Raw genomic sequence first — 24,113 nt, forward strand, 5'->3', positions numbered from 1 at the left:
ACTGAGTGGAATCAAACCAAGGAGGATCTCTCACACTTAAAGACTTGAAGAGACGGGAGACCACTGTTATTAATTAACTCAATAGAACTTTTAATGATTTGCAAGTTCAAGCTGGTTTAAAGTTAAATGTTGTTATCTAAAATGCCTAACAACACCAACGACAGAAACATCTAGCTGCCCTCTGAACACTAGCCACTTTACACAGCGAGTGAGCTGTACATAAGAAATGCATACATTCATTATTTGATCCCTGCGATTAAATCCAACGTGTCATCATAGCTCTGATCCGTAGCTCTAATGCGTTTAGAGCTATGGACCAGAGCTAGTGTCATCATAGACATTATTAGTCACAAGGGGGCGCTCTGTACCATAACGATCTGACGACGAACTGGAAGAAAATGTATTCGTGCGTGGTCCTTCTGCTTGAGCTGAGCAGGAGGCGAGTTTTCTTTCCTAGGATGGCTGGGGAGGTCAGAAGCAGAGAAAGGTGAAAAGGAGGAGGCAGCAGCCATGGCGTCACCCTCAGCGGTGACAATCTACTCTCTGAGTCTGGAGGTGATGGAAGGAACCCATCATCATCATCAGCCACACTCAACGATGGATAAAGTTCCATCATGTGTCTCCAAAGTAAGCTGAATTATAAAATGTGTGAATGGAGTTTCTAGGTGAAAGTGATTTTTTGACATGTCATAATCTGCATTGACCCCTATTGTAAATGTCTCAAATTTGAAAGCATTATATTTCTAAACCTATGAAACATTTCAAAGATTCATTTTCAGGCAAACATGTCGAGTTGGAATGGGGTTTCTAGGTGTAAGAATGTAGGACTAGTAGCATGCCAAAATTTGTGCTATTGCGGCTTTGACTGCAATTCCTGTACCGTTAACAAACTTATGAATAAAGTATTATTCAATCATTCTAGTTGACCAATAGGTTCCCTTGTTCTCACTGTAAGGTTCCCATTCAATAGAAAGTGAATTCAGCTCTTGTAAAACAAAACGACAACATAGCCAAATGAGACATTTATTAAAAGCACGGGGAACATTGTCACATCCTCAAAAGGAACATAAATACAAAAAAATATATATGTACATATCATCATGGCATGCCAGTGACAAAAAGGGGTTGGATACCAGTTAGTCCGGAAGCATGTTCTTCTGGGAGGAGAAAGGAGGGGGGGGGTAACAGGTGTTTTCATAGCAGGGACCTGTTCTTTATCATTAACCTAGAACAAGGCCTAAACCTTTACTGTCCGCGACCCCCCAAAATAATCATATTTGAACTGTTGAGTGAGAAAACAATGTTGCACATTAAGCTAATGATCTGGGGACCCCCCCAAAAAAATAAGTTGGGGAAGCCCCTGGGAGTCCTGACCACCAGTTTGGGAACCACTGACTTAGAAGAACCTTCCATAAACTGAAAATGTCCAGAACCTGTGAAGTTCTGTGATGATTTTCTTTTTACATTAAAACCACAGGCCGGGGGGTGGTATCAACTCTTGTAAATTGAGAAAGAAAATAACTAAATCAAAATAATTCTGAAAGTACAGTGGGTTCCCAGAACTCAAGGTTAGTAATAGTATAGTATGTATCATCACCTCCAGCCGTCGCGTGTGTAAAAACACATCCTCAACCCGTGAAATATGTTTCACAGCACGCCAGGGTTCACTCAGTTTGTGTAGTTCAAAACAGCCATAAGAGAAATACAGACAGTATATGATGATCACCATGTACTTGTTCACGTAGTATTGCTTCGGCTGACCTTTGAGGTACAAAAAGGAGGTGTGCGCTATTATTTAATTTTACAGTGAGCCCCAAAGAGAGGACAGTACAGATATGTACAGTGAAATGATTATACTTATGTTTCAAACTCACTTTGACCCCAAAACATTTCATTTTAGTGTGCACCTCTCTTTGGTGAACTTGGCTGCACTGTAAGGGACTCGGAAATGAATAGAAATGTATACTATTAGGCACTAATTGCATTTATGATAACACTCTAATCTTTACAAAATTATTCTCAAAAATATGCAAAGGATATGGTACAGTTAAGAAAAGCTCATCAATGAAATATGATAAAAGTGCTTAAAATCATTATAATTTGAGCTCAATATCATTACAATAACTTTCTCCTTCAAAATATTCAAGATCAAAGGCTGGCTTCTATCCCCAAGGGCTAAATTAACTATAATTTATTAATCAGTGGTAATGTTTTTTGTTTTGTTTTTACCACAAAATTGGCCTGAATAGGGATGCCAGGGTTAATGTGACAAACAATTCAATTGTTAAATTATATGAAACATAAAATACATTTGCATTTCCCCAAAAGAAAATGCATGTATTTAACTCAGTCTGACCAGATGTAGTGATAAAACATATCCCTCACTGGCGATAAAAAAACAATAATGACCAGCAGAGGGGGATATCAAAATCAAAGACATGGATTTCCCCCCCCCGATACGTCTAGTAACCGAACCGTGATTCTGGTCATCAGATTGATGATAATACTAGCAATGTACGGATTCCGCTCGTCTACTGTTGGCCGTCCTTAATACTGTTTATACAAATGACACCAGTGTTCCACGTCAATCCTTCATGGTTAAAGGGATAGTTCAGATTTTTTGAACTTAAGTTGTATGAAATACTTGTATCAATACTTGTATCTTGATTGCCCGAGTCCTGTGGTGGGAGTTCTGCTCTGGTTTTGGTGAAATATCAAGTAGTTCCGGTCATTTTGTGGGGGGCACTGGGGGCCACGCAGTAAAAGTAAATTAATCCACAAAACTAACGTAATGGTGGGAGTTCTGCTCTGGTTTTGGTCAATATCAAGTAGTTCCGGTCATTTTGTGGGGGGCACTGGGGCCACGCAGTAAAAGTAAATGAATCCACAAAACGAACGTAATCTGTATTGTTGACCTATTTCTAAAATATTAGTGCAACGTCCGTTCTTTTTTTACCCCTCTATCACACAGAACTATGTTTTTTGTGTCCATATCACTACGCCCAAAAAAGGGTTCCATGTGATAGAGGGGTCAAAGTTGAACGAAAGTCGCGCTAATATTTTAGAAATAGGTCAACAATACAAATTACGTTCTTTTTGTGGATTCATTTACTTTTACTGCGTGGCCCCAGTGCCCCCCACAAAATGACCGGAACTACTTAATATTGACCAAAACCAGAGCAGAACTCCCACCATGGGACTCGGGCAATCAATTAATACAGTTGCAACCACTATATTAATGGCAAGTATTTCATACAACTTTCAGTTCAAAAAATCTGAACTATCCCTTTAATACTCATCATGCACGTATCAACCACAAGACATGATGTGACACTTGGGGAATTACAATCTGAGAGTCTGACAAAATGTTGATTAAGGCATTCGACACGGTAAACATCTTGTCTTTTTATCTTAACGTCCCAAAATTATAAAGTCAAACCGTAGCTCTTTTGCCCCACATGTCCTGGCTCAAATTCGGCTTGATTTCTTATTTTATGTACAGACATTTAAAACATAATACGATGAGCGACAGCTGGCAGGGCACCACCTATTGCACACAGGATTGACCTCTTCATCAAGAACCGACACATTCTCGCCCCCGAACTCGTCACACACTCGCGCTTTGGCCAGGACCCCATTGCATCACCAGTGAACCCACCGGGTACAACTTTAACATCACTTTTCAACATTCGGGATAATCTGTGTCAGACGGCGCTTCGTGCTGACCATGTTTTTTTAATTTTTTTTATGTGAAAATAATGATCCGTCCACATTCATACGGGACACAAACGGGGTACCGTTCGCGCCCGCACCGGACGTGAAAGAGGTCTTGACCAAGCGTCTATATATATATGACGACTTACGAGCGAGAAGAACAGGTCACAAAAACATAGTGAGTTCAAACCCTTCACCTCGAAATAGCTACTAATATTTCCCACGTATTCCCATTTCTTTGACACAGAGTTTCAAGTCCTAGCTGGAATCTTCCCCGGGGTGCTCGGGATCAGGGCTGTCCGGGTCGTCGGAGGGCAGATGGACGCGCTGCTCGTCCATGCGCTTGGCCTGCACCCTCTGGATGAGGCTGAAGAAGTCCTCGTCGGGCACCGTGGGCGCGTGAGGACCGGCCTCTGGCGGGGAGCAGCGCTGGTCGTCAATCCGCGAGGACTGTGAGGACAGATGGTAAATGGTAAATGGTGCATTTATATAGCGCCTTTATCCAAGGCGCTTTACAGAGATTGTGCATTACATTCACCCATTCATACACCGATGGCAGCGGAAACCATGCAAGGCACCAACAAGCACATCGGGAGCAATTAGGGGATCAGTGTCTTGCTCAAGGACACTTCGACAGTAACTCTGGGGGAGCCCGGGTTCGAACTGGCAACCTTACGGTTACCATCCAGACACTCTACCCCTGAGCCGCCGCCACCCCATGAGCAGAGAGTGACCGAGTGAGAGAGGTCAAAAAGGCAAACAAATCAGGACTCTGAAAATGGATAAACTGGTCCTCTTATAGAGTCATCTGAGGCACTACTTGAGGACGCAAACACATAGCGACTGTACCTGGTTTTTTGTAGCACCGGGGGAATTATCATTATCATTATGTATTTTTTTTTGTACACTGTGATCTTGTTGTACTCGGGGCATCCTTGCAAAAGAGAGCATGCGCTCAATGGTCTTCCCTGATTAAATAAAAGGTCAATAAAACATGCAGTCAGACATTGTAAAAGTAGTTCAAAGGCTCACAATTCTAGAACTATTAAATTAAATTAATTAAGTTAATTTTTGAATTGTCGAGATGTGGCGCAGGTCTGCTACTACTGCTATATATTTATTGTATTTTAAAAGCGTTTGGAAAAAACGAATGTTGGGATATGTGCCGAAAATAGGGGATGCCAGGTTGAAAGTATAGTTAAGCAAGCTTTTCAGAGAACATTGGTGATTTACCGTCAGAAGAAAAAAAAACACCTTTTTATGAACACTGTTTTCCGTCCATTCCGTCTGAACTACAGACATCTGTTGGATACCTGGACTACCTTTACAATTTACATTATGGATACAATGTTCACAAGAAATTATGGAAGAGCCGGAACGTAACGCATGTTTGTCTTCAATTGCAATTAAAAGGTTTTAATTGCATTTGAGTCTTTTCTTTCAACCCCCTTTTCACCCCAATTCGGTCGTTATACAACCCGTTGAGCGCCTGTTATTTCTGAAGTGTGTTCCCACCTGGCACTTAATGAGCATATTGAAGAAATCGTCGCTGGGTTCCTGGGGGTCACCTTCGCCCACCAGGCTCCCTAGGTTGTTGTGGGTGATCCGCAGGCCTGGCAGGTTGCCAACATTAACCCGTTGGTCGTCAAGGCGTCGACCCTGGGTGCTGGCGATCAAATCAAACAGCTCCTCTGTCTGGGGCGACGTGGTGAGTGCAGGATCTGAGAGACGCATGGCATGGGGAGTCCATTTGAGTCAATCTTTGCACAGACAAGACTGAAAGACCGGGAAGCATTTCTTCCCTCCCTATTCCCTAGTCACCACTTATCCTTTAAAAAAAAAACATTTAAACCATGCACCTTATCCCTGGTGAAAAGTAACTGGGCCCATTTACTCAAGTGCTGTGCTTCCATTTCTTGATGCTTTACACTTTATACTCCACTACACCTCCGAGGCAAAACGTTTTTTTTTACTCCACTACATTCGTTTGACAGCTTTAGTTGTGCAAATTTAGATGACAAATAATTAATCAAATTATCAATTAAATCAAAACATTTTTCTAAAATAAAATCTATTTTCAAATGGCCAAAGTATAAAATAGAGCTTAAGTGGTTCATGATCAATAATTCAAATCCCAAATTTTTACTTTTTGATTTTGATGCCATTAGCATCATTTTGAATCCAGGACTTGTAAAAAAGTATTTTTAAACTGTGGTAATGCTACTTTGACTTAAGTCGTAAATCTTCCACCGCTGCATACGATGGCAGATACAGTACAAGTGATTACAATGTGATCACAGTGTCGAGGTCAAACTCAATGTGATCACAGTGTCGAGGTCAAACTCAATGTGATCACAGTGTCGAGGTCAAACTCAAACGACAGAAGCGGAAAAAAATTGTCCTGAGGTTCAGTTGTTCCTAAACGTCTCTACTAAATGTCAGAAACAAAGATAACACTGTTTCTTATCATTCTGCTTCAAGGCAATAGTTTACCAGTATGGACTATTTCCTTACTGATTATTTAATTGATAACCTTTTCGATTCTTCGCATAATCTAGAAGCAATTATTAATGGATTGATATGATTATTGATTAACCATTAAAGCCCTATTTTATACTTTGTTTTACAACTGTTAACACATTGGATCCCTAGAACAGGTATACTCGTCCTATACATTCATTACGCTGGGTACTCATGACGAGCAGGCTCGTCTTAAGGCGTTTGATATCGCTATAAGATTGCCTCGCTGCGTTTCATTTTTGGAACCGCTCTGGTTGCTATGCACAGTTGCCAGGGCCCCGCCCGCACTGTTGTTGTTTCTCCATAGCCATTAGCTTCTGTTTCAGTCGCGGCCTTTGCACACTCTTTTCTCGGAAACACCACCACTTTTGTCCACCAGATGGCACTCAGTGAACAGTGGTCGCACAAAAAGAGCGAAAAAATGTATATAAAACCTACCTATCATGTCATGTAGTGATGGAATGGAGTCAGCAGCACCGTCTCCGTTTTGGGTCTCATCTAGATTGCAGCGCTGGTCATCCATGCGGCTGCTCTGGAACTTGCTGAGGAGATCAAAGAAGCAGTCTTCATCTGAGGGGTCACGACCCAGTTTCTGAAAAACAAAACAGAATACATGTAGTGGTGGAAAAAAGTACTCAATTGTTTTGCTTAAGTGAAAGTATCAATACGGCAATATGGTACGTAAAAGTCCAAATACTTGAGTAAAAGTACAAAAGTATTGGCATCAAAATGTACTTAAAGTACCAAAAGTAATCAAAGTGCAGAATGCCAGTGCCCATACCCGAGGTGGGGTTGGCGAAAGGGCCTTTCTGTGTGGATTTTCTCCCCGTGTCCCCTAGGGTAGGTACCCTCACAAAAAACATGCAGTAATCCTGGTCTCTATAAACGACCTCCCCCTGCCCAGCCGGGGTGCCTGATGGAGGGGAAAGGAACTGGTTGGAATAACGTGTTCCTTCCACGTGCTACGTCCAATCGGGGAAACTCCCCCCCCCCCCCCCCCCTGTCAGGTGAAAGGAATCGCCTTGACGCTCATGCATTGAAGGAAGCATGAGGTCAGTCCGCTGCTCTCCCCAGGTTGGCAGAGGAAGAGTAGAGCCCAGGATTAGATTAGATAAATTTGACAGTTGACACTTGGTGAAAAAATGGGTTACGTGAGCTTGTAGATTGACTATTTTCACTAGTTTGACATCACACTTCTCTTTTTGGTCTCGAGCCAAAAAGTTTGAGAACCCCTGATCTATGGCATACTGTATGTACAGCGGGGGTGCCCAGACTTTTTTTTACTTGAGAGCTACTTTCAAAATGACCAGCTCAACAAGATCTACCTACCAAAAGAATATGATCTCATTGCTGAAAATAGTTAAAAATGTACTTGAGGGGGCTTTGGAATACTGGCTCTGGCGTTACATAACATGACAAACACACTTGGATGTAACTTTGTAATGCTACTGAATACTGATACGTATTCCAAGTATTGCAAACAAAAGTATTCCATTGTGGCTTTACTGGCTTAACAGGCCATTTTTTATGTAAATCAATCAAGTCACCTTAATTCAAGTGTCAGATGCCAAATTATATATTTTTTTATGTTTGATGTTATGTTTTAGGGACATGTTTTAGGGACATGTCATGTGATCTACCTTCACAGCCTTTGTGATCTAACCTGACTCCGCCAGATGGGGCAGCAGACAGTACACTGGGTTCCCCCCTCCTGCTCCCATCTGGGAACTCTCAGGCAGACTTGATGCTCCGGCCACAAAACGGCCTGGCCAATCAGCGGCAGCTAGAGGCGGGATCAAGGCATACACAGTGCTGCCTTGATCCCAGGAGGGGGGAACCCAGTGTACTCTCTGCTGCCCCATCTGGCGGAGTCAGGTTATTTGTGATCTACTGGTAGATCACAATCTACCTTTTGGGCACCCCTGACGTACAGTATCTCTTGTACGACTCCATATTTGGCCATGGTTCCAGCCCGATTCAACCACCATTCACTTCCTGATGGACGGGCTCTTAGAAGAGTCTAGCCGATGTTGACGTCATCCGTGGCAAAATTGGTATTTCTTTTACCTCTTCTAGAGATGATAACAAATAGAATGGCCAGCTCACACGGGATGGCTTTCTCAGAAAGAACGCTGTGACCTAGATGTTCAAGGTGCTAATGCAGACCATCTCCCATGATTAATATAATACATCATAAAAATAAACTACCCATTTCCAGTCCAGGACAAAGTCCCCAGCAGCGTTGACCTCTAAAAATGTCTTGGGAATATAATAGGAAATTGCCTTTTGTCAGCTTCACGCTGGCACAGTATACTGTACAGGCTTCCATTTTGGCAGGTCAGTTTAGGACTATTCCTACTGTACTTTTACAGTAGTATGCCTGTAGGAGAAAACTATCGCACACCTAGCAATCAGGCGTATGCACAGGTGCGTAGGCCAGTGGACATCAAAGAAAGCAATAAGGTACACCCGCACACTGTGTATCTGCTCGGCACAAGAGTATTGTCTTATTTAATGAAGCAACGTTTCGGTCAGGCATGGTAGTATGCCTGAAATACACCAAAGCTCTGTGGTTCTTGTGGTTTGAGTGTCCGCCCTGAGACTGGGAGGTCGGGGGTTCGATCCCCGGCCGGGTCATACCGAAGACTCTGAAAAATGGGACCCAATGCCTCCCTGCTTGGCACTCAGCATCTAGGGTTAGACTGGGGGTAAGTCCCTGCGACATACTAGCGTCATGTCCAGGGGGTGCACTTATAAAGCTGCCTCACGCTACAGAAACAGAAGATAGGCTCCTGCCCCTATGGATGCTGAATTTTATTATGATGTGTAAAAAAATATATCGTTAATTATTATCATTATTATTTAAAATATCTCCTTTGTTTTTGTTTTTCTAATTATTGTTTAGACTGGGTGCAGAGGTTAGACATGAGGGGCAGTGTTGCCATGTACGCTTATTATAAGCGACGTTGTGCTTGGTTTTCGGTAAAGTCCCTTGTAAATATTGGTAGTTGCTCACACCATTGTGAGCTTGTAGATCGGCTATTTCCAATAATACTAATAATAATCCTCACGTCTTAATGGTGATTCTCACCACTGCTTTTTCATTTTAAGGAGCTCCAGTTGGATAATATCATTGCTGTCGGACAGAAACCTCAATCAATCAATCAAGCTCCCTTGGGCAACGCTGGCCTGTGCAAGCTGTTGATTACACGGAGTTAGGCGATGTGTTTCCGCTTGTGAATGATAATGATCAAAATGTCTAAAGATGACATTAAAAAAAACAATCACGCTCCTTGGTCACAAAGGTTTCAGTAAAATCAGCACAGGACACAGCAGTCCAAGAACATGTGATTCGGTTAAATGAATGACTTCCTTTGCTTAGTAAATTCTCTTAAGCACACTGGTTCTCAACATGGGGTCCGACTCCCACAAGGACACTCTTTGAGATAAATGTTAGAAGACACATTTGAACACCTTTCAGAACGTTTTTACAGGACTTTACAGTGTGAATTGGGGGCCGCAGAGATGAAAATAAAATGGGAGCAAGTTGTGGCCTAATGTATTTAAAAATGGCGGGTCCTTGACATTAAAAATAATCTGTTTTAGCACAACCAGTGCATTAGTCATTTTACACCCTGTACAATGTTTCTCCAACCACAACACAACACAACACAACACAACACAACACAACACAACACAACACAACACCAGGTGAAATCAACAATGCTCCTTGTGTTGTAAAATGTGATGATCTCATATTATCGCGGTCGGACAAAAAAACACAATCCAGGTTAACCCATTTTGGGGCGGGAACCCCTTTTGGTGTTAGCATTATGTTACGCTTTAGCTATTGAAAAATAGCAGATGTACAAGCTCATAGCGCGCCACCGAGTGGCACGCTACAAGCTTGTAGGTCTGCTATTTTTGAAAAATCGAAGAACCACTGACACAGAAACATAGCTTTTTCAGAAAACTGTCAGGATGTAGAAGACGTTTTTAGAATCTGATCTCAGGTCAAAATGGGTTAATGGAAAAACAGAACAGAAGAGGCCTCACAGATCAATAGAGTCTGATGCCATCCTCCATTCTAAAAGCTCTTTGATTATGGCCCCTGGAACAATAATGCTCAGCTCCCTAAAGTGCAACACTAGCAGCTTACAGTATAGTCAACAATACGTCTACTGTGTGTTCCATCATCATCGGCAGAATAAGAATCATTTACCACATTAAATAAAAATTAACCCTACCCTGGGGCGCAGCCTGACACTCTGAAGTCTCCATTTTTTCGCCAGGAGACATTTTTATTTATTTAATGGTAGCGATTCATGGCTGGAGCCAGGCTAACCCTGGCGTGAACATTCTGGCGAAAATAGCAACATGTTGTGGGCTTGAAGATCAGCTATTTTCAGCACAAAAAAAAAATATATATATATATATATATATATATATATTATATATTTTTTTTTAACAAACTGTACATTCACACAGAACGCAGCAAAACACGGATGTTTTTTCACACCAAATAAAGGGTGTCAGCCTGTGTATATTGTAATGCGAAATAGTTGCGTGTGAAAAGACCTCATGTAAATCAGGCCTAACGATGCTCACATTTTGATGCGCTACCAACACTTACTAAAAGTAACTTACTAAAAGTGTATGCTTCTATACAGTATATGGAGTAGCATAATTATTAAGTAGGTCAGCAAAACACAATGTGCTCGCTGCTCGTTTGGTCACATCATCGGGAAGAACGTGTAACCATATGAACGCCAGTGGTCCCTATGTGCTGGTCATAACAGGCAGACAAAATATAGATCTTGTAGATCACAATATTTTCAGCAAAGAGATTTGGTCTAGACTCAGAGGGAAAAAAGGCGCTGCTTTTTTCAGTCTACACCAAATCTCACACCAAAAATAGACAATCTACAAGTTTACAACACGTCGCAAAAATGTGCCATCTTTGGCTAATGTCACCCCCAGAATACGGATGCTGGGGTTCAAGTGGTTAAACAAATTAGGCAGTTTTTCCTCCTTATCAGACCAAAAAAGAAAGGAAAACCAACAAGCCGAGTCTTGACAAACTGACAGACCAATATAATACAAGAGCAAAGCAGGGACCAAAGTTAGGTGGGCAGGCAGCATGCGGGGTCACAAATCCACACACACACACACACACACACACACACACACACACACACACACACACACACACAAGTCATTTTGTATAGCATCACTCCACTCCAGTCACGTTGTTACCGAAGCATGACGCATCTTACCGCCCCGGTTCTGCTCTACTCTATCCTGCTGCTCTCTCTCCGTCCGCTCGGCCCTTCTCATCCGTCTGCTCCACACAAACCCTCTTATCCCCCTCCTCAACTCACCATTTTACACTGCTCTCCTCAGTCCTTCTCTCTAGTGCCCCCTCCCTTCAACGTCCGACAATCTATCCCTCCCCTCTCTCTCTCTCTCACTCACACCCCCCCCTCTCCCTCCCTCTCCTCTCTCTTTATCTTCCCCCCCCCCCCCCCCCCCCCCTCTCTCTCTCTCTCTCTCTCTCTCTCTCTGTGTGTCACTCCTTGCGGGGCCATCATTGTGCCCCAGCTGTAGCCCTGTTCTCCCCAGTGTGGGAAAACAACTCATTATGGGGAGCAGGCGCGTGCGTGGGGGCTGTAAGGGGTGGCGGGGAGAGGATGGGATGGGATGGGGTGGTCCCTCCGATCGAGGTCGCACTGTCAGCGGAGCGATGGCTGAGGGGACAAGCGAGGGGTGACAATGTCCCCGGGTTGAGAGAAGCGTATGTATATACAGCCACAGCTATACATTCATTCATTAGCATGCCACCATTATCAGTATCTATCTTGCACAGACGCCCCACGACAAAACGACACGCTTTAAAATGTAGTATGGACCGTTGTGGGAAAATAAAACTATTCCCATAACAGCACTAAAAGTAGCAAATCTACACGCTTGCGCTTTGTGAGCCACTGTTTTATACTTTTTTGCGTACAATGACATGCCCCATACTTACAACAGCGAACGGTTTTATTACAGTATCAATTCAATTGATTTGTTCGATTAATAGATTATTTTATTACAGCATCAATTAAATTGATTTGTTTGAAACGGGGAAAAAAATCAATGGATTGTCCTTAGCTTGCCCTCTTGAGTACCACTGTGCTGTGAGCAGGTGTCCTCTACCGCTGTATCTCTGTTTGAATCTCTGCTTTCTGCGTCGTCGACTGGAAACCTTGTTATGTCCAAAACCGCTCCCTTTTCATTATAAAAATCACACCCGTGTGAAGTGAGGGGCGCTCTTATCACCGTACATCATCGTGACGCAACATGTCGATTTGCTCAGACACAGATGAAGTAAATTCTCCATTCATTGTCAATGGGAATTTAATCTTTGTGTAGGACGAGAGTCTACATGAATCGATTTTGGGTTAGGGTTAGGGTTAGGGTTTTAGCAGATCTACAAGCTCATAGCGCGCCATCGAGTGGCGCGCTACGAGCTTGTAGGTCTGCTATTTTTGAAAAATCGTGAAAATGCGGCACAAATCTTTGAATATATATTCTTTCAGAAGACTTTTTTTTTATTTCGACATCAGGCCTAAATGGGTTAATTATATTTGTGTAAGACGAAAATCTACACTAATAGCTGGGGGGAAAAAAGTAATAACATATGATCTATGCTTGTAAATCGGCTATTATCACTCTCGTGCGATACTCTTGTAGGACAATGCAGGGCATAAACCTACGGGGGGAAGGAAACACAGAAAGTTGAAATATGGCGATGCCAGGTCCCTCCCCCGACAGCAACGATGCTTATTGTCCAGTTACTCAATTAGGGCACTGGGACAGAACACCTCCGAGAGGAGACAGGGATGAAGAGGGAGAATGGTGTGCGAATCGAATGAAAGAGAGGGAGAGAGAGACAGAGGGAGAGAGAGACAGAGGGAGACACTGAACCCCAAATTGCTCCCGATGTGCTGGTTGGTACCTTGCATGGCTTCCGCTGCAATCGGTGTATGAATGTGTGTGTGAATGGGTGAATGTAATGCACAATCTATGTAAAGCGCCTTGGATAAAGGCGCTATATAAATGCACCATTTAGACAGAGAGAGACAGAGAGAGAGAGAGAGAGAGAGAGAGAGAGAGAGTGGGGGTGGGGGACAGAAAGAGAGAGAGAGAGAGACAGAAAGAGAGAGAGAGAGGAAGAGAGAGAGTGGGGGTGGGGGACAGAAAGAGAGAGAGAGAGACAGAAAGAGAGAGAGAGAGGAAGAGAGACAGAAAGAGAGGGGGAGAGAGACAGAAAGAGAGACAGAGAGAGACAGAAAGAGAGAGAGAGTGTGGGGTGCGGGACAGAAAGAGAGAGAGACAGAAAGAGAGAGAGAGAGAGGGGGGAGAGACAGAAAGAGAGAGAGAGGGATAGGGGAGGGAGACAGAAAGAGAGAGAGAGAGAGAGAGAGAGAGAGAGAGAGAGAGAGAGAGAGAGAGAGAGGAGAGAGAGACAGAAAGAGAGGGGGAGAGAGACAGAGAGAGAGGGGGGGGTTCTGTGAAAGAAAGAGACAGAAAGAGAGGGGGAGAGAGACAGAAAGAGAGAGAGAGGGGGGGGGTCTGTGAAAGAAAGAGACAGAAAGAGAGGGGGAGAGAGAGAGAGGGGAGAGAGACAGAAAGAGAGAGAGGGGGGGGGGGGGTCTGTGAAAGAAAGAAAAGGAAAGACAGTGAATGTGGGAGGGGCAAGCGGTTCTTCCTAAATGACATCAGCGTTGCTATAGGAACCAGCATTCCAGTTTGCACCCACTACCCTTATTACAGACCCTCTTCTCTGTCCACTCCCACACAATGAAATGAAAACAATAAATATACACTGACGACGCATTTATTGTCAGATTTTCCTGATTACTTCATACAAAGATTGAGAGAGAGGTGCGAAGCGTCAACAACTGTTCAAATCAATATTAGAATCTCCAAAGCACTCTCATAGGCGTAAAATAATATTAGTGTATAAACCTTGTACGTCCAGGCGGGTCAATATTTGTAATACAACAGCTATATAGCACTATTCATAATGAAGATTGGCAAGAAAAGAAAGAAGAAAATTGTGAATGTGGATCTATGATGACATCATATTATTTTTGCCATCGACAATGAAAGGAGAAATTAGGTCATATGTCCGTCAAATGACGTAAATTTGTGGCAACACAAACATTAAATGCCATTGACAATGAAGGGAAAATGTACGTCATATGTAGACGAGCAAATCGGCTAACCAATCACATAAATTCAGTTGTTCGTGATTTTATTTCCAGAGTTACAAGGCGTTGGAAATCCTACTTTGAACAGAAGTCTATGGGCCGTGCGCAAAGATCCCGGTGCTGGAGGTGCTTAGCAACCGGACCAATGTTAAAAGCTGGTTTTCGGCCTAGCCGCTTCATACTGTATATGGTGTAAAGGGGGGGGGGGGGGGGGTACGAATATGTTCGTACTTAGCAAAAAAAAAGAGTTAACTTTTAAGCTGCCGCTTGGTGGCAGCATACGCCCACCTAAGGAATGCCACCCGTCCGCTCTAACTCTGCGATCCTTTCCGGGTTATTCAGGGAGATGAGCACAGTGATCAGTCGCGTTAGCTCAGACCCCCATGTGCTCAGCTCAGCGATACAAACTCACAAATGATTTACGATCGTCGGGTGCGCGACGGCTCACCATGGACAGCGCTTGAACCTTTTGAGATACAGCGCTTTGAAAATCGTCAATGGAGCTGGATTTAAAAATCCCATAGCTGGTGGGGACTGGGGACGGAGGCTCTCCATACTAACCGGAGCAATGCTAAAAGGTAAATTGACGGTCGCTGCTTTCATATATGGAGTATACAGTTGTCTACGAACGTATGCGTAGTTAGCACCAGTAGGTACCGATAGCCTAGCTATACGTTTATAAACGTAGATAGCAGCGAAAAAGTTAAAAGGAAATGACCTGGGGGTTTTAAATACTTAGCAATCACTGATTGCATCAGCTGTCCACATGTCTTGCCCTGGCTCTGCAGGTATAAAGCATTCTGGGCGGGAACCCCTTTTGGTGTTTCAACTAAGCATTATGTTATACTTTAGCTATTGAAAAATAGCAGATCTACAAGCTCATAGCCTGTAGGTCTGCTATTTTTGAAAAATCTTGACAATGCGGCACAAATCTTTGAATATATATTCTTTCGGAAGACTTTTTGTTTTTTTTTCGACGTCAGGCCTAAATGGGATAAAGCAGAGTCCTCAGCAGATGCTGTATTTAATGAGATCTCGTCTCCTGGCCACCAGCTCGCTAAGTCCATTAACATCTTATCGACCGACTAAAAAGGGTGTCTAAAATGCATGGAGGGGAATGAGAGGTGGAGGATGAGGATAATGCATTTAGGAGGTGATACACTTTATACTCTGAAGGAACTGGGGTTTAACTTTAAGCGATCGCAAGACACTCAGACATCGCTGGTGTCAGCAGCAAGCCACGTCTCTGATTACCTTTCCAACCATCAGTCTAGATAATGCATTTTATAAACTAATAATAATCTGCTTAAAACAATGTATAATTATGAGCTATCATAAAAAACAAAGGTCCAGTATTATGATACTTGACAGTATAAGTTTATTATAAAATGCTTAAATGTGTGTTATTCAGCTATAGTGTCGATTTTCGTCTTACACAAACGTACGTCATGTGGGCAAGCAAATCGTCTTTTTTTTGTCCCACGCAAGGATTAAATTGGGGAATAGCACTTCGTAGCAGCTTGTTATTCGTTGCTATTCGTGAAACCTTTTGAAAGGTTTTGCAAAACACAATAATATATGCATTTTTTTTAAAGCCAACATTTTTAACTCACTCAACTTCGCTTGATTAAAGCCAACATTTTTAACTCACTCAACTTAACGCTTGATTAATATAACTAATGACTTACTGGCACTGAAGGCGGGACTTGCACAGTGATGTCATCGGCGTCGACAGGAGAGTCCAGCCACTGGCGTTCGTCCGATGACTGGCTGTCGGGATAGCCCTTCCTCTTACCCGGCTGGGACAGCTTGGACCTCCTGGATATGCTGTCCATGTCCTGACCGTCCCCGTTCTACAGGACGAGCAGAGGATGGAATTAACCCATTTTGACCAGATTGATCAGATTCTAAAAATGTCTTCTACATCCTGACAGTTTTCTGAAAAAGCTATGTTTCTATGTCAGTCGTTCTTCGATTTTTCAAAAATAGCAGACCTACAAGCTCGTAGTGCGCCACTCGGTGGCGCGCTATGAGCTTGTAGATCTGCTATTTTTCAATAGCTAAAGCATAACATAATGCTAACACCAAAAGGGGTTCCCGCACAAAATGGGATAAAGTACTCAGCCTTAGTACATGGACAGAGGACTTTAAATCCACTCAGGACGGGAACCCCTTTTGGTGTTTTAACCAAGCATTATGTTATACTTTAGCTATTGGAAAAATAGCAGATCTACAAGCTCCTATTTTTCCACACACACACACACACACACACACACACACACACACACACACACACACACACACACACACACACACACACACACACACACACACACACACACACACACACACACACACACACACACACACACACACACACACACACACACACACACACACACACACACACACACACACACACACAATAAGCTCTGGTTGCAATTACGGTACCTTTAAAAAAATAAAACTCCTTTTATAAAAGAGAAATCACTGTATATTTGCTCAGATCAGTATTTTTCTTTTTAATGCAACGTTTCGTTTCGGACCGAAACGTTGCATTAAAAAGAAAAATACTCATGTACTGAGCAAATATACAGTGTGCGGGTGCATTCTATTCCTTTAATTGATGTCCACTGGCCTACGCACCTGTGCAGACGCCCGATTTATAGGTGTGCGAAAGTTTTTTCCTACAATAAAAGAGAAATCACCTTATCTGATGAGTACTTCCACAGTTCCACGCTGTCCATGCTGTTTCTCTTGGTAAATTTGGGTCTAGCTCCTATTTAAAAAAGAAAAAGGGAGGGGAGGGGAGGTGGGGGGGGACAATATTTGTCACAACTTTCAATGTAAAAGTTTGCAGTATCTCTTCTACACTTCTAGTTCTAGTACACTTCTACACTTTCAGTTTGAAAGCCTCTGGTGAACTGACTCATGTGTATGGCTTTCCCTTGTGTCGTTCCTTTTTTGTGTCGTTGTATTCTTCTGCAACAGAATGCTATATCAATGCTGCTGGTGGTCCGTGGTCCCATGACGTTGGGTAAAGACAGGAGAGCTAACTTAGACAGACAACCGGAGACGCAAGTCTGAATAAGGGACTCTTTGCCTACTCTTCACCCGAGGGAGAATTCTCGAATCTGGGTGTGAATCGGTCCAGGGGATCGAGAGCCGTCGTGCAACAGCCTTATGTGAGGACGTGGACAATGTTTGTTTATCATTGTGTTTTTTCCTTCGTGTGCTGTGTACTTCCATCCATGTGACTAGAGGGGGGGGGGGGGGGGGGGGACAATGTCAGCTTTTTGCTAGCAAAAGAAGGCCAACTTCTTCCCACCACTTTTTCTCACCACTTTGATCACCTCAGGACACGCCGTGACACTGTGGTAAAACAGTGTGGTGCGTGTGTGTGTGTGTGTGCGCGCGTGCGTGGGTGCGTGTGTGCCAGCAGAGCAGGCCTGCGTGTGAAACCGACGATCACATTCGATTGTAGATCTGCCATTTTCATATGGTCTTAAAAGAACGTGATCAATTGGGAATAGTTTGGAAACATTGGCCCTCATTTATCAACCGTGCGTACGCCAAAATATGGGTGTACGCCGAAATTACCGCAATTTTCGGCATTTACCATTTGCGCCAACGTTTGATTTTGAACTTGAGCCAGGACAAAACTCACGTCTGGTCGGGAGCTGTCGTACGCTTTGTCCTCACCTGTTTTTCTGTCGTAGAACAGCGGAGCAGCATTGTCTGAACTGCTGACACGCTGTCACAGGCATCTAAACATATGTTTTCACTCCTAAAATGTTAATATAAAACTGTATGTATATACATGTAAAAAGAAAAAGAAAAAGAGAGATTTCCAACTTTACAAGTAATTGCCTATTTGCAATTGTAGCAGGCTATAGGCGTAAGGGGCTTAATCATTCACCATTTAAATAAGCGCTTTGACAGTTCAGATAAAAGCGAGATCATTTTCGGGGGTCGGGAGGCGTGCGTCGCCAGCCCAGGCCAGCACATACCGGCACACATGCAAACCTTCATCCATATGTTTATGATTCGTTCATCAATGATCAAATCACTCCATAAACGTTGATTATGACTGCCTTGACGACATGGTAGCCTATCTCTCATGCAGGCATCACTGACTCACCCACAGGACTTATCACAGCAGTGCGCAGTCTCACTGATCGCCTTCGCCGTGCACTGCGCACGAATGGGTAAAATTATTATAGGCCTACAAACGTATTCCATTCATGGCGATGCGATGTGTCATGTAGCCTTGAGGTGCGTGCGTGCGTGCGTGGACATGACAGAAAGGCAAGCGAGGTGAGAGGGAAACAGGTGAGAGGGAATTATTTAATTCATGCAGGTGTTCGTTCTTTATTTAAGATACAACACACCAGTTAGTTGGGCTTGCAAGTTGTGTGTGTGTGTGTGTGTGTGTGTGTGTGTATGAGAGAGGGGGGTGAGGCGGGCAGTACGTTTTTCCTGTATCCATGGTTTCCAGGTCGTATTGCAGTTGTTCATGTCGCAAAAACGAGGGCGAGGCTTGATTTCATAGGGCGTGCCAGATAGATTTCAGCCGTCACATTTATAAACGTCCGAACGAAATTAAGGAAGAAACAGCTGTCTGCGATCACTTTGTAAATGCCGACCCGACGTGGGTGTACTACGAATCCTACACTCGAATTTGGGGCAGATTTTACACTCGATTGATAAATGAGGGCCAGAGTGATGAAAATGTTTCCAGATGGTCCAAAAAATACATACTGTATCAATCTGGGGGTTCTTGACATTGGATGATCTTTCCACCAAGGGTTAGGCCTATGTGGATTGTATTAAATCTCTTTCTGAAGAATAATATGTTGTCCTTTTTGTAGCGAGTCACTATTGTGTATTTATAGTCCTAGAGCTTGCGACCAAACTCGCCATTTGAACGTATTCATCCTTGTAAAAACTCCAAAATATCTCCGTTATCACTATTACATGTGTTTATGCTTGCCTGGGCCATTAAAGACATTGTTTAATCATACACGTTTAATCATAACGACCAGATTTGACTGAGAGCCTGCCATCGTGCAAACCTCCAGCTTTTCACCAGAGGAGAAAAACTGAATTTATTTATATTTTTTCCAAAATGAGTTAATAGCATACATAGCATACATACTAGAGCATGTCAATGTAAATATGAAATAAATGTAGCTGTTAGAGTCCACAGAAGTGAATCTTTCAAGCCTATTTTATCAACTCGCTGTTTTCTGCAAGACATTATTACTCTATAAGCCATATCTCCAAAACTGGTGGGTCAAACTGAACAACCAATATGTCAATTTGAAGCTATGATTCCCTGCTTTCATATGACATGAAAAAAAACGAAAATTCAAAAAAGAATCCAATGGCAGTCTCAGTCAAATTTGGCCACATATATCCTTGCTCGTTATTAACAACAAAGACTGGAGCTCTCACCAGCTGTATTGAAATCCAACAGAGCAGGTTGAAGTTTCAAAACTTTTCCAAAGTATTTTACCTCATTTCCACGCCTATAGCAATCATCATGCAATAATGAGGCTCTTACACCAGTGTGCCATCATTGCACCAAGACAGACTCCATCGAACCACAGATCTACAAGCTAACAACCTATCAAGGTGCAATACAGATGTATGTTGTAGATCTAATATTTTTGTCAAGTGATGCCCTGTATGATAGGCCATGCGAATTTTCACGTAATGCTATTTTTTTTGTAATTCAGTGCCACCTGGTGGACACCAGTTTTGTCCCTCGTTGCCACCGAAGCCCATTATAAATAAAAGAAAGAAAATGTAATTATATTGTGCATGTCATGTGCATGTCATCATGTCATCACCTGCACACCAGATTAGAGCAATTAAAAAAAAAGAAAAAGAAAAAGAATATAAAAAAAAAAAGGCACCAATGGCACTCTGGGACATAAAGGGGAGGCGTCCAAAGGCGTCCCGTGGCATGGAATGAGTTGAACAAAATCAATAGCCAGAAACTGTAAATTCTAAACATTTTCCAATACATTTGATTAATCTTCCAACCCTTTTCCAGGCCTGGAATACGTTATTTTTTTCAACGATATTTCCACGAATTTGAGGACCGTGGGAACCCTTCTCTATTACTGTAAATCCCCTTACCCTATTTGCTGTACAAGTACAAGGGCGTGGCGTCATTGTAGCCAAAATAATATTCTGTTGAAGAGGAATATTGTTTCTCATCAAATCACATGGTTGAGTGAGAGCACAGCCAGATCACCAGGTTCCTCTCTAGACCACGACAATAATGACTGCTACTAAATCTGACCAAGCTCATTTAACTGCCAAGAAAAGGCACTTCAATGGTAACTCAATCACAATACAAATCCCACACTACTCCCTTTCAACAACAAGTACACTTATAATCAAATGCATTGTCTCCAGGACAGGATTTGTAGCATCCAATAAATATTTTAGCAGTCAATCTCACGCAAATAATATGGACCCCCACACTGAAAAGAGAGTCGTTAAAGGACAGGTGTGGTATTTCCCCCTCAGTCTGTGCGTGCGTGTGTGCGCGTGTGTGTGTGTGTGTGTGTGTGTGATTGCGTGCGTGCGTGCGTGCGTGCGTGCGTGCGTGCGTGCGTGCGTGCGTGCGTGCGTGCGTGCGCACGTTGCCAGGAGGATGTGATGTGAAGAGAGCGGTGAGGCAGAGACTCTGGACTTATACTGAAGCATAGCTTCTAAACAACTTAAAGAAGAATTCCGCACTAGCGGTTTTTTTGCCTTAAGATGTAGACAGACACATATCCATTCGTCAATGAAAACGAAAAAAAATATATATATATAAAAATCCATGCCAAACGTTCCATACCGATTTATAAAGGTATGGAACCGGCTCTGCGGCGTCTGTATCTCAACGGAACGCAACATGGAGGCAACGGGATGGCAATGAATGCGTGATTGGATTGCATTGGCAAGCTTTCCCGAGATTTCTTGCGAAGCATAGCGGAGGCAAAGCGGAAGAACGGAATTGGGGACGTCGTTCGGTATAGCGGCCAATCAGAGGCGGGACTCCCTCTTTCCCGGCAGCACTTTTGCCTTCCGAGATTCCGCTTGACTTCCTCCTCCCGTTGGAGACGGGTCTCTCCAACGGGAGTGCAGCGACCACCGAGTGGCGCACTACGAGCTTGTAGGTCTGCTATTTTTGAGGATTTAGAAGATTCTTTTTTTAAATTTTGAGGTCCGGCCTAAATGGGTTAATATCTACAGGTATGGTTCTCTCACCTTGAATCTCAAACTCTGACCCGCAGGGAGAAAGGTCACTCTCACTGACCCCCAGAGCGTCCATCAGCTGCTCCACGTTCATCCTGGAGGTCAGCTCCCCGTTCCTGTCCCCAATCTGACACACACACACACACACACACACACACACACACACACACACACACACACACACACACACACACACACACACACACACACACACACACACACACACACACACACACACACACACACACACACACACACACACACACACACACACACACACACACACACACACACACACACACAAATAAAGCAAAATGAAATCTCAAGACTGTAACATTATCTTTTTAAACATTTGAAAACTTGAAAATGGGACATTCCGCATAAAGCGTACTTTCCACGTTTGGTATTTAAAGTACATTTTGATACCGATACTTTTGTACTTTTACTCAAGTCAATTTTGAATTCCAGACTTTCCCTCGTATGTCTACACTACAGTATTGATACTTTTACTCAAGTACAAAATGTGAGTACTTTTTTCCACCACTGTGGCACCCAGCCCTACAGCGTACCATGTGAGTATATCTACATATATCCATGTGTAAATGTACCTCTTTGGAGATGTCCAGATGCTTGCGGGCGTAGTGGAGAGCCTGTTTGTGGTTCCCTAAAGACACGTATGCGTTTCCCAGACTCCAGCAGGCACGGCCCTCACCGACCCTTTGGATAGACGAAAAATACTACGCATAAATACGTGAATGTCTTTAACAAGCAAAGAAAACAAGTTGCAAATAAGTGTGTGTATGTAAAGAAAGAAAAGCAGGTGTGAGCGTGCGTGGGTGGGTGTGAGTGTGCGTGGGTGGGTGGGTGTGAGTGTGCGTGGGTGGGTGGGTGGCTGTGAGCGTGCGTGGGTGTGAGCGTGCGTGGGTGGGTGGGTGTGAGTGGGTGGGTGGGTGTGAGTGTGCGTGGGTGTGAGTGTGCGTGGGTGGGTGGGTGGCTGTGAGCGTGCGTGGGTGGGTGGGTGGGTGGGTGTGAGCGTGCGTGGGCGGGTGGGTGGGTGTGTGCGTGGGTGGGTGTGAGCGTGCGTGGGTGGGTGGGTGTGAGTGTGCGTGCGTGCGTGGGTGTGTGTGTGAGTGTGCGTGGGTGGGTGGGTGTGAGTGTGCGTGCGTGGGTGGGTGTGTGTGTGAGTGTGCGTGGGTGGGTGTGAGCGTAGGTGGGTGATGGGTGGATGCGAGCGTGCGCGTGTGTGTGCGTGCCCACCTGTCGGTGAGCTCCTGAGCGATGAGCAGGTGTTTGAGGTGGTAGTCTATAGCCTTCTCGTACTGCTGGAGCAGCGTGTACGTGTTCCCCAGGCTGTAGCACGCCTGGGCCTCCATCACCTGGTCTCTGAGCTGCCTGGACAACTGCAAGGTTTTCCTACAGGCAAACAAGCAACATGAGGGGAATAACGTCATCCAAGAAAGACGGGAGGAGAGAGGAGAGGATTTGAAATAATTAACCACCAGACACTTTGGAATTGTGGATCAATCAGGAATTGATTTAAAACAATTTAAAACACACTCAGCATACATGGTAGAAAAATACCGTTCTTGGTAAACTCACGGTGTTTGTCACATTAAAAACAACAGACTAAACAAATGAACGGGGAAAAAACTTTAGAAGGTGACAGGAAAATGAAGTAGAAATAAATACATATTCATGTATTCAGTATTATTATTAAAAAAAGGGGGATTTTAATCAATTTCCTTTTGACCACATACTGTAGGTGTACTTCTATCATTCGTCCACTAGATGTCAGAACATCCTCTATTCTCACCTGTAGTATTCTGTGGCCGTGTTGAACTGGCCCAGGAATATCAGAGCGTTACCAAGGTTACTGTACGCTCGCCGCTCCGCTGCTTTGTCACCGAATTCTTTGGCGATGGACAGTCGCTGTGAAATGACACAATATCACTTTCATGAGGCGATTCTACAAATGCCTTCAAAAATCCTAGCGGTTTTCTGAAAAACGTGTTGTCGTTTACCAATGTTGCAACATCAGTGGTGCTCAAACCTTTTCGTGTCAAGGACCCCCAAAATAATATGTATTTGCCCCCCCAACATGTAGAAATATTTAGTTCCAGGGACCGCCAGAAGCGAAGATTTGAGTTAAAACATATTTGCTTTTAAAAAAATAACCCTATACAAAAGACACAAATTTTCACGATTTTTAAAAAATGGCAGATCTACAAGCTCATGGTGTGACCCGAAGTGGCGTGCTATGAGCTTGTATATCTGCTATTTTTTGAACAGCCAAAGTATAAAATAATGGTTAACCCATTTAGGCCTGACATCGAAATAAAAAAAAGTCTTCTGAAAGAATAA

The 24,113-nt window shown here is 43.5% G+C and overlaps 1 protein-coding gene across 1 annotated transcript in view; it reads right to left on the bottom strand.

Moving 5' to 3' along the window:
• Positions 1–1,009: 1,009 nt before the first annotated feature.
• Positions 1,010–24,113, bottom strand: part of gpsm1b (G protein signaling modulator 1b) — a 44,647-nt gene continuing 21,543 nt past the window's right edge. The window contains exons 6-14 of the mRNA XM_079524568.1: positions 23,566–23,681; positions 23,010–23,165; positions 22,361–22,469; positions 21,765–21,879; positions 17,201–17,271; positions 16,181–16,345; positions 6,673–6,826; positions 5,230–5,435; positions 1,010–4,164 (exon numbers count right to left, since the gene is read on the bottom strand). Of these exons, the coding sequence (XP_079380694.1) occupies positions 3,973–4,164; positions 5,230–5,435; positions 6,673–6,826; positions 16,181–16,345; positions 17,201–17,271; positions 21,765–21,879; positions 22,361–22,469; positions 23,010–23,165; positions 23,566–23,681 (1,284 nt within the window). The 3' untranslated portion in view covers positions 1,010–3,972. The remainder of the gene's footprint in view (positions 4,165–5,229; positions 5,436–6,672; positions 6,827–16,180; positions 16,346–17,200; positions 17,272–21,764; positions 21,880–22,360; positions 22,470–23,009; positions 23,166–23,565; positions 23,682–24,113) is intronic.

The sequence above is a fragment of the Electrona antarctica genome, assembly GCF_951216825.1.
Source record: "Electrona antarctica genome assembly, chromosome: 16".
Classification (NCBI taxonomy): domain Eukaryota; kingdom Metazoa; phylum Chordata; class Actinopteri; order Myctophiformes; family Myctophidae; genus Electrona; species Electrona antarctica.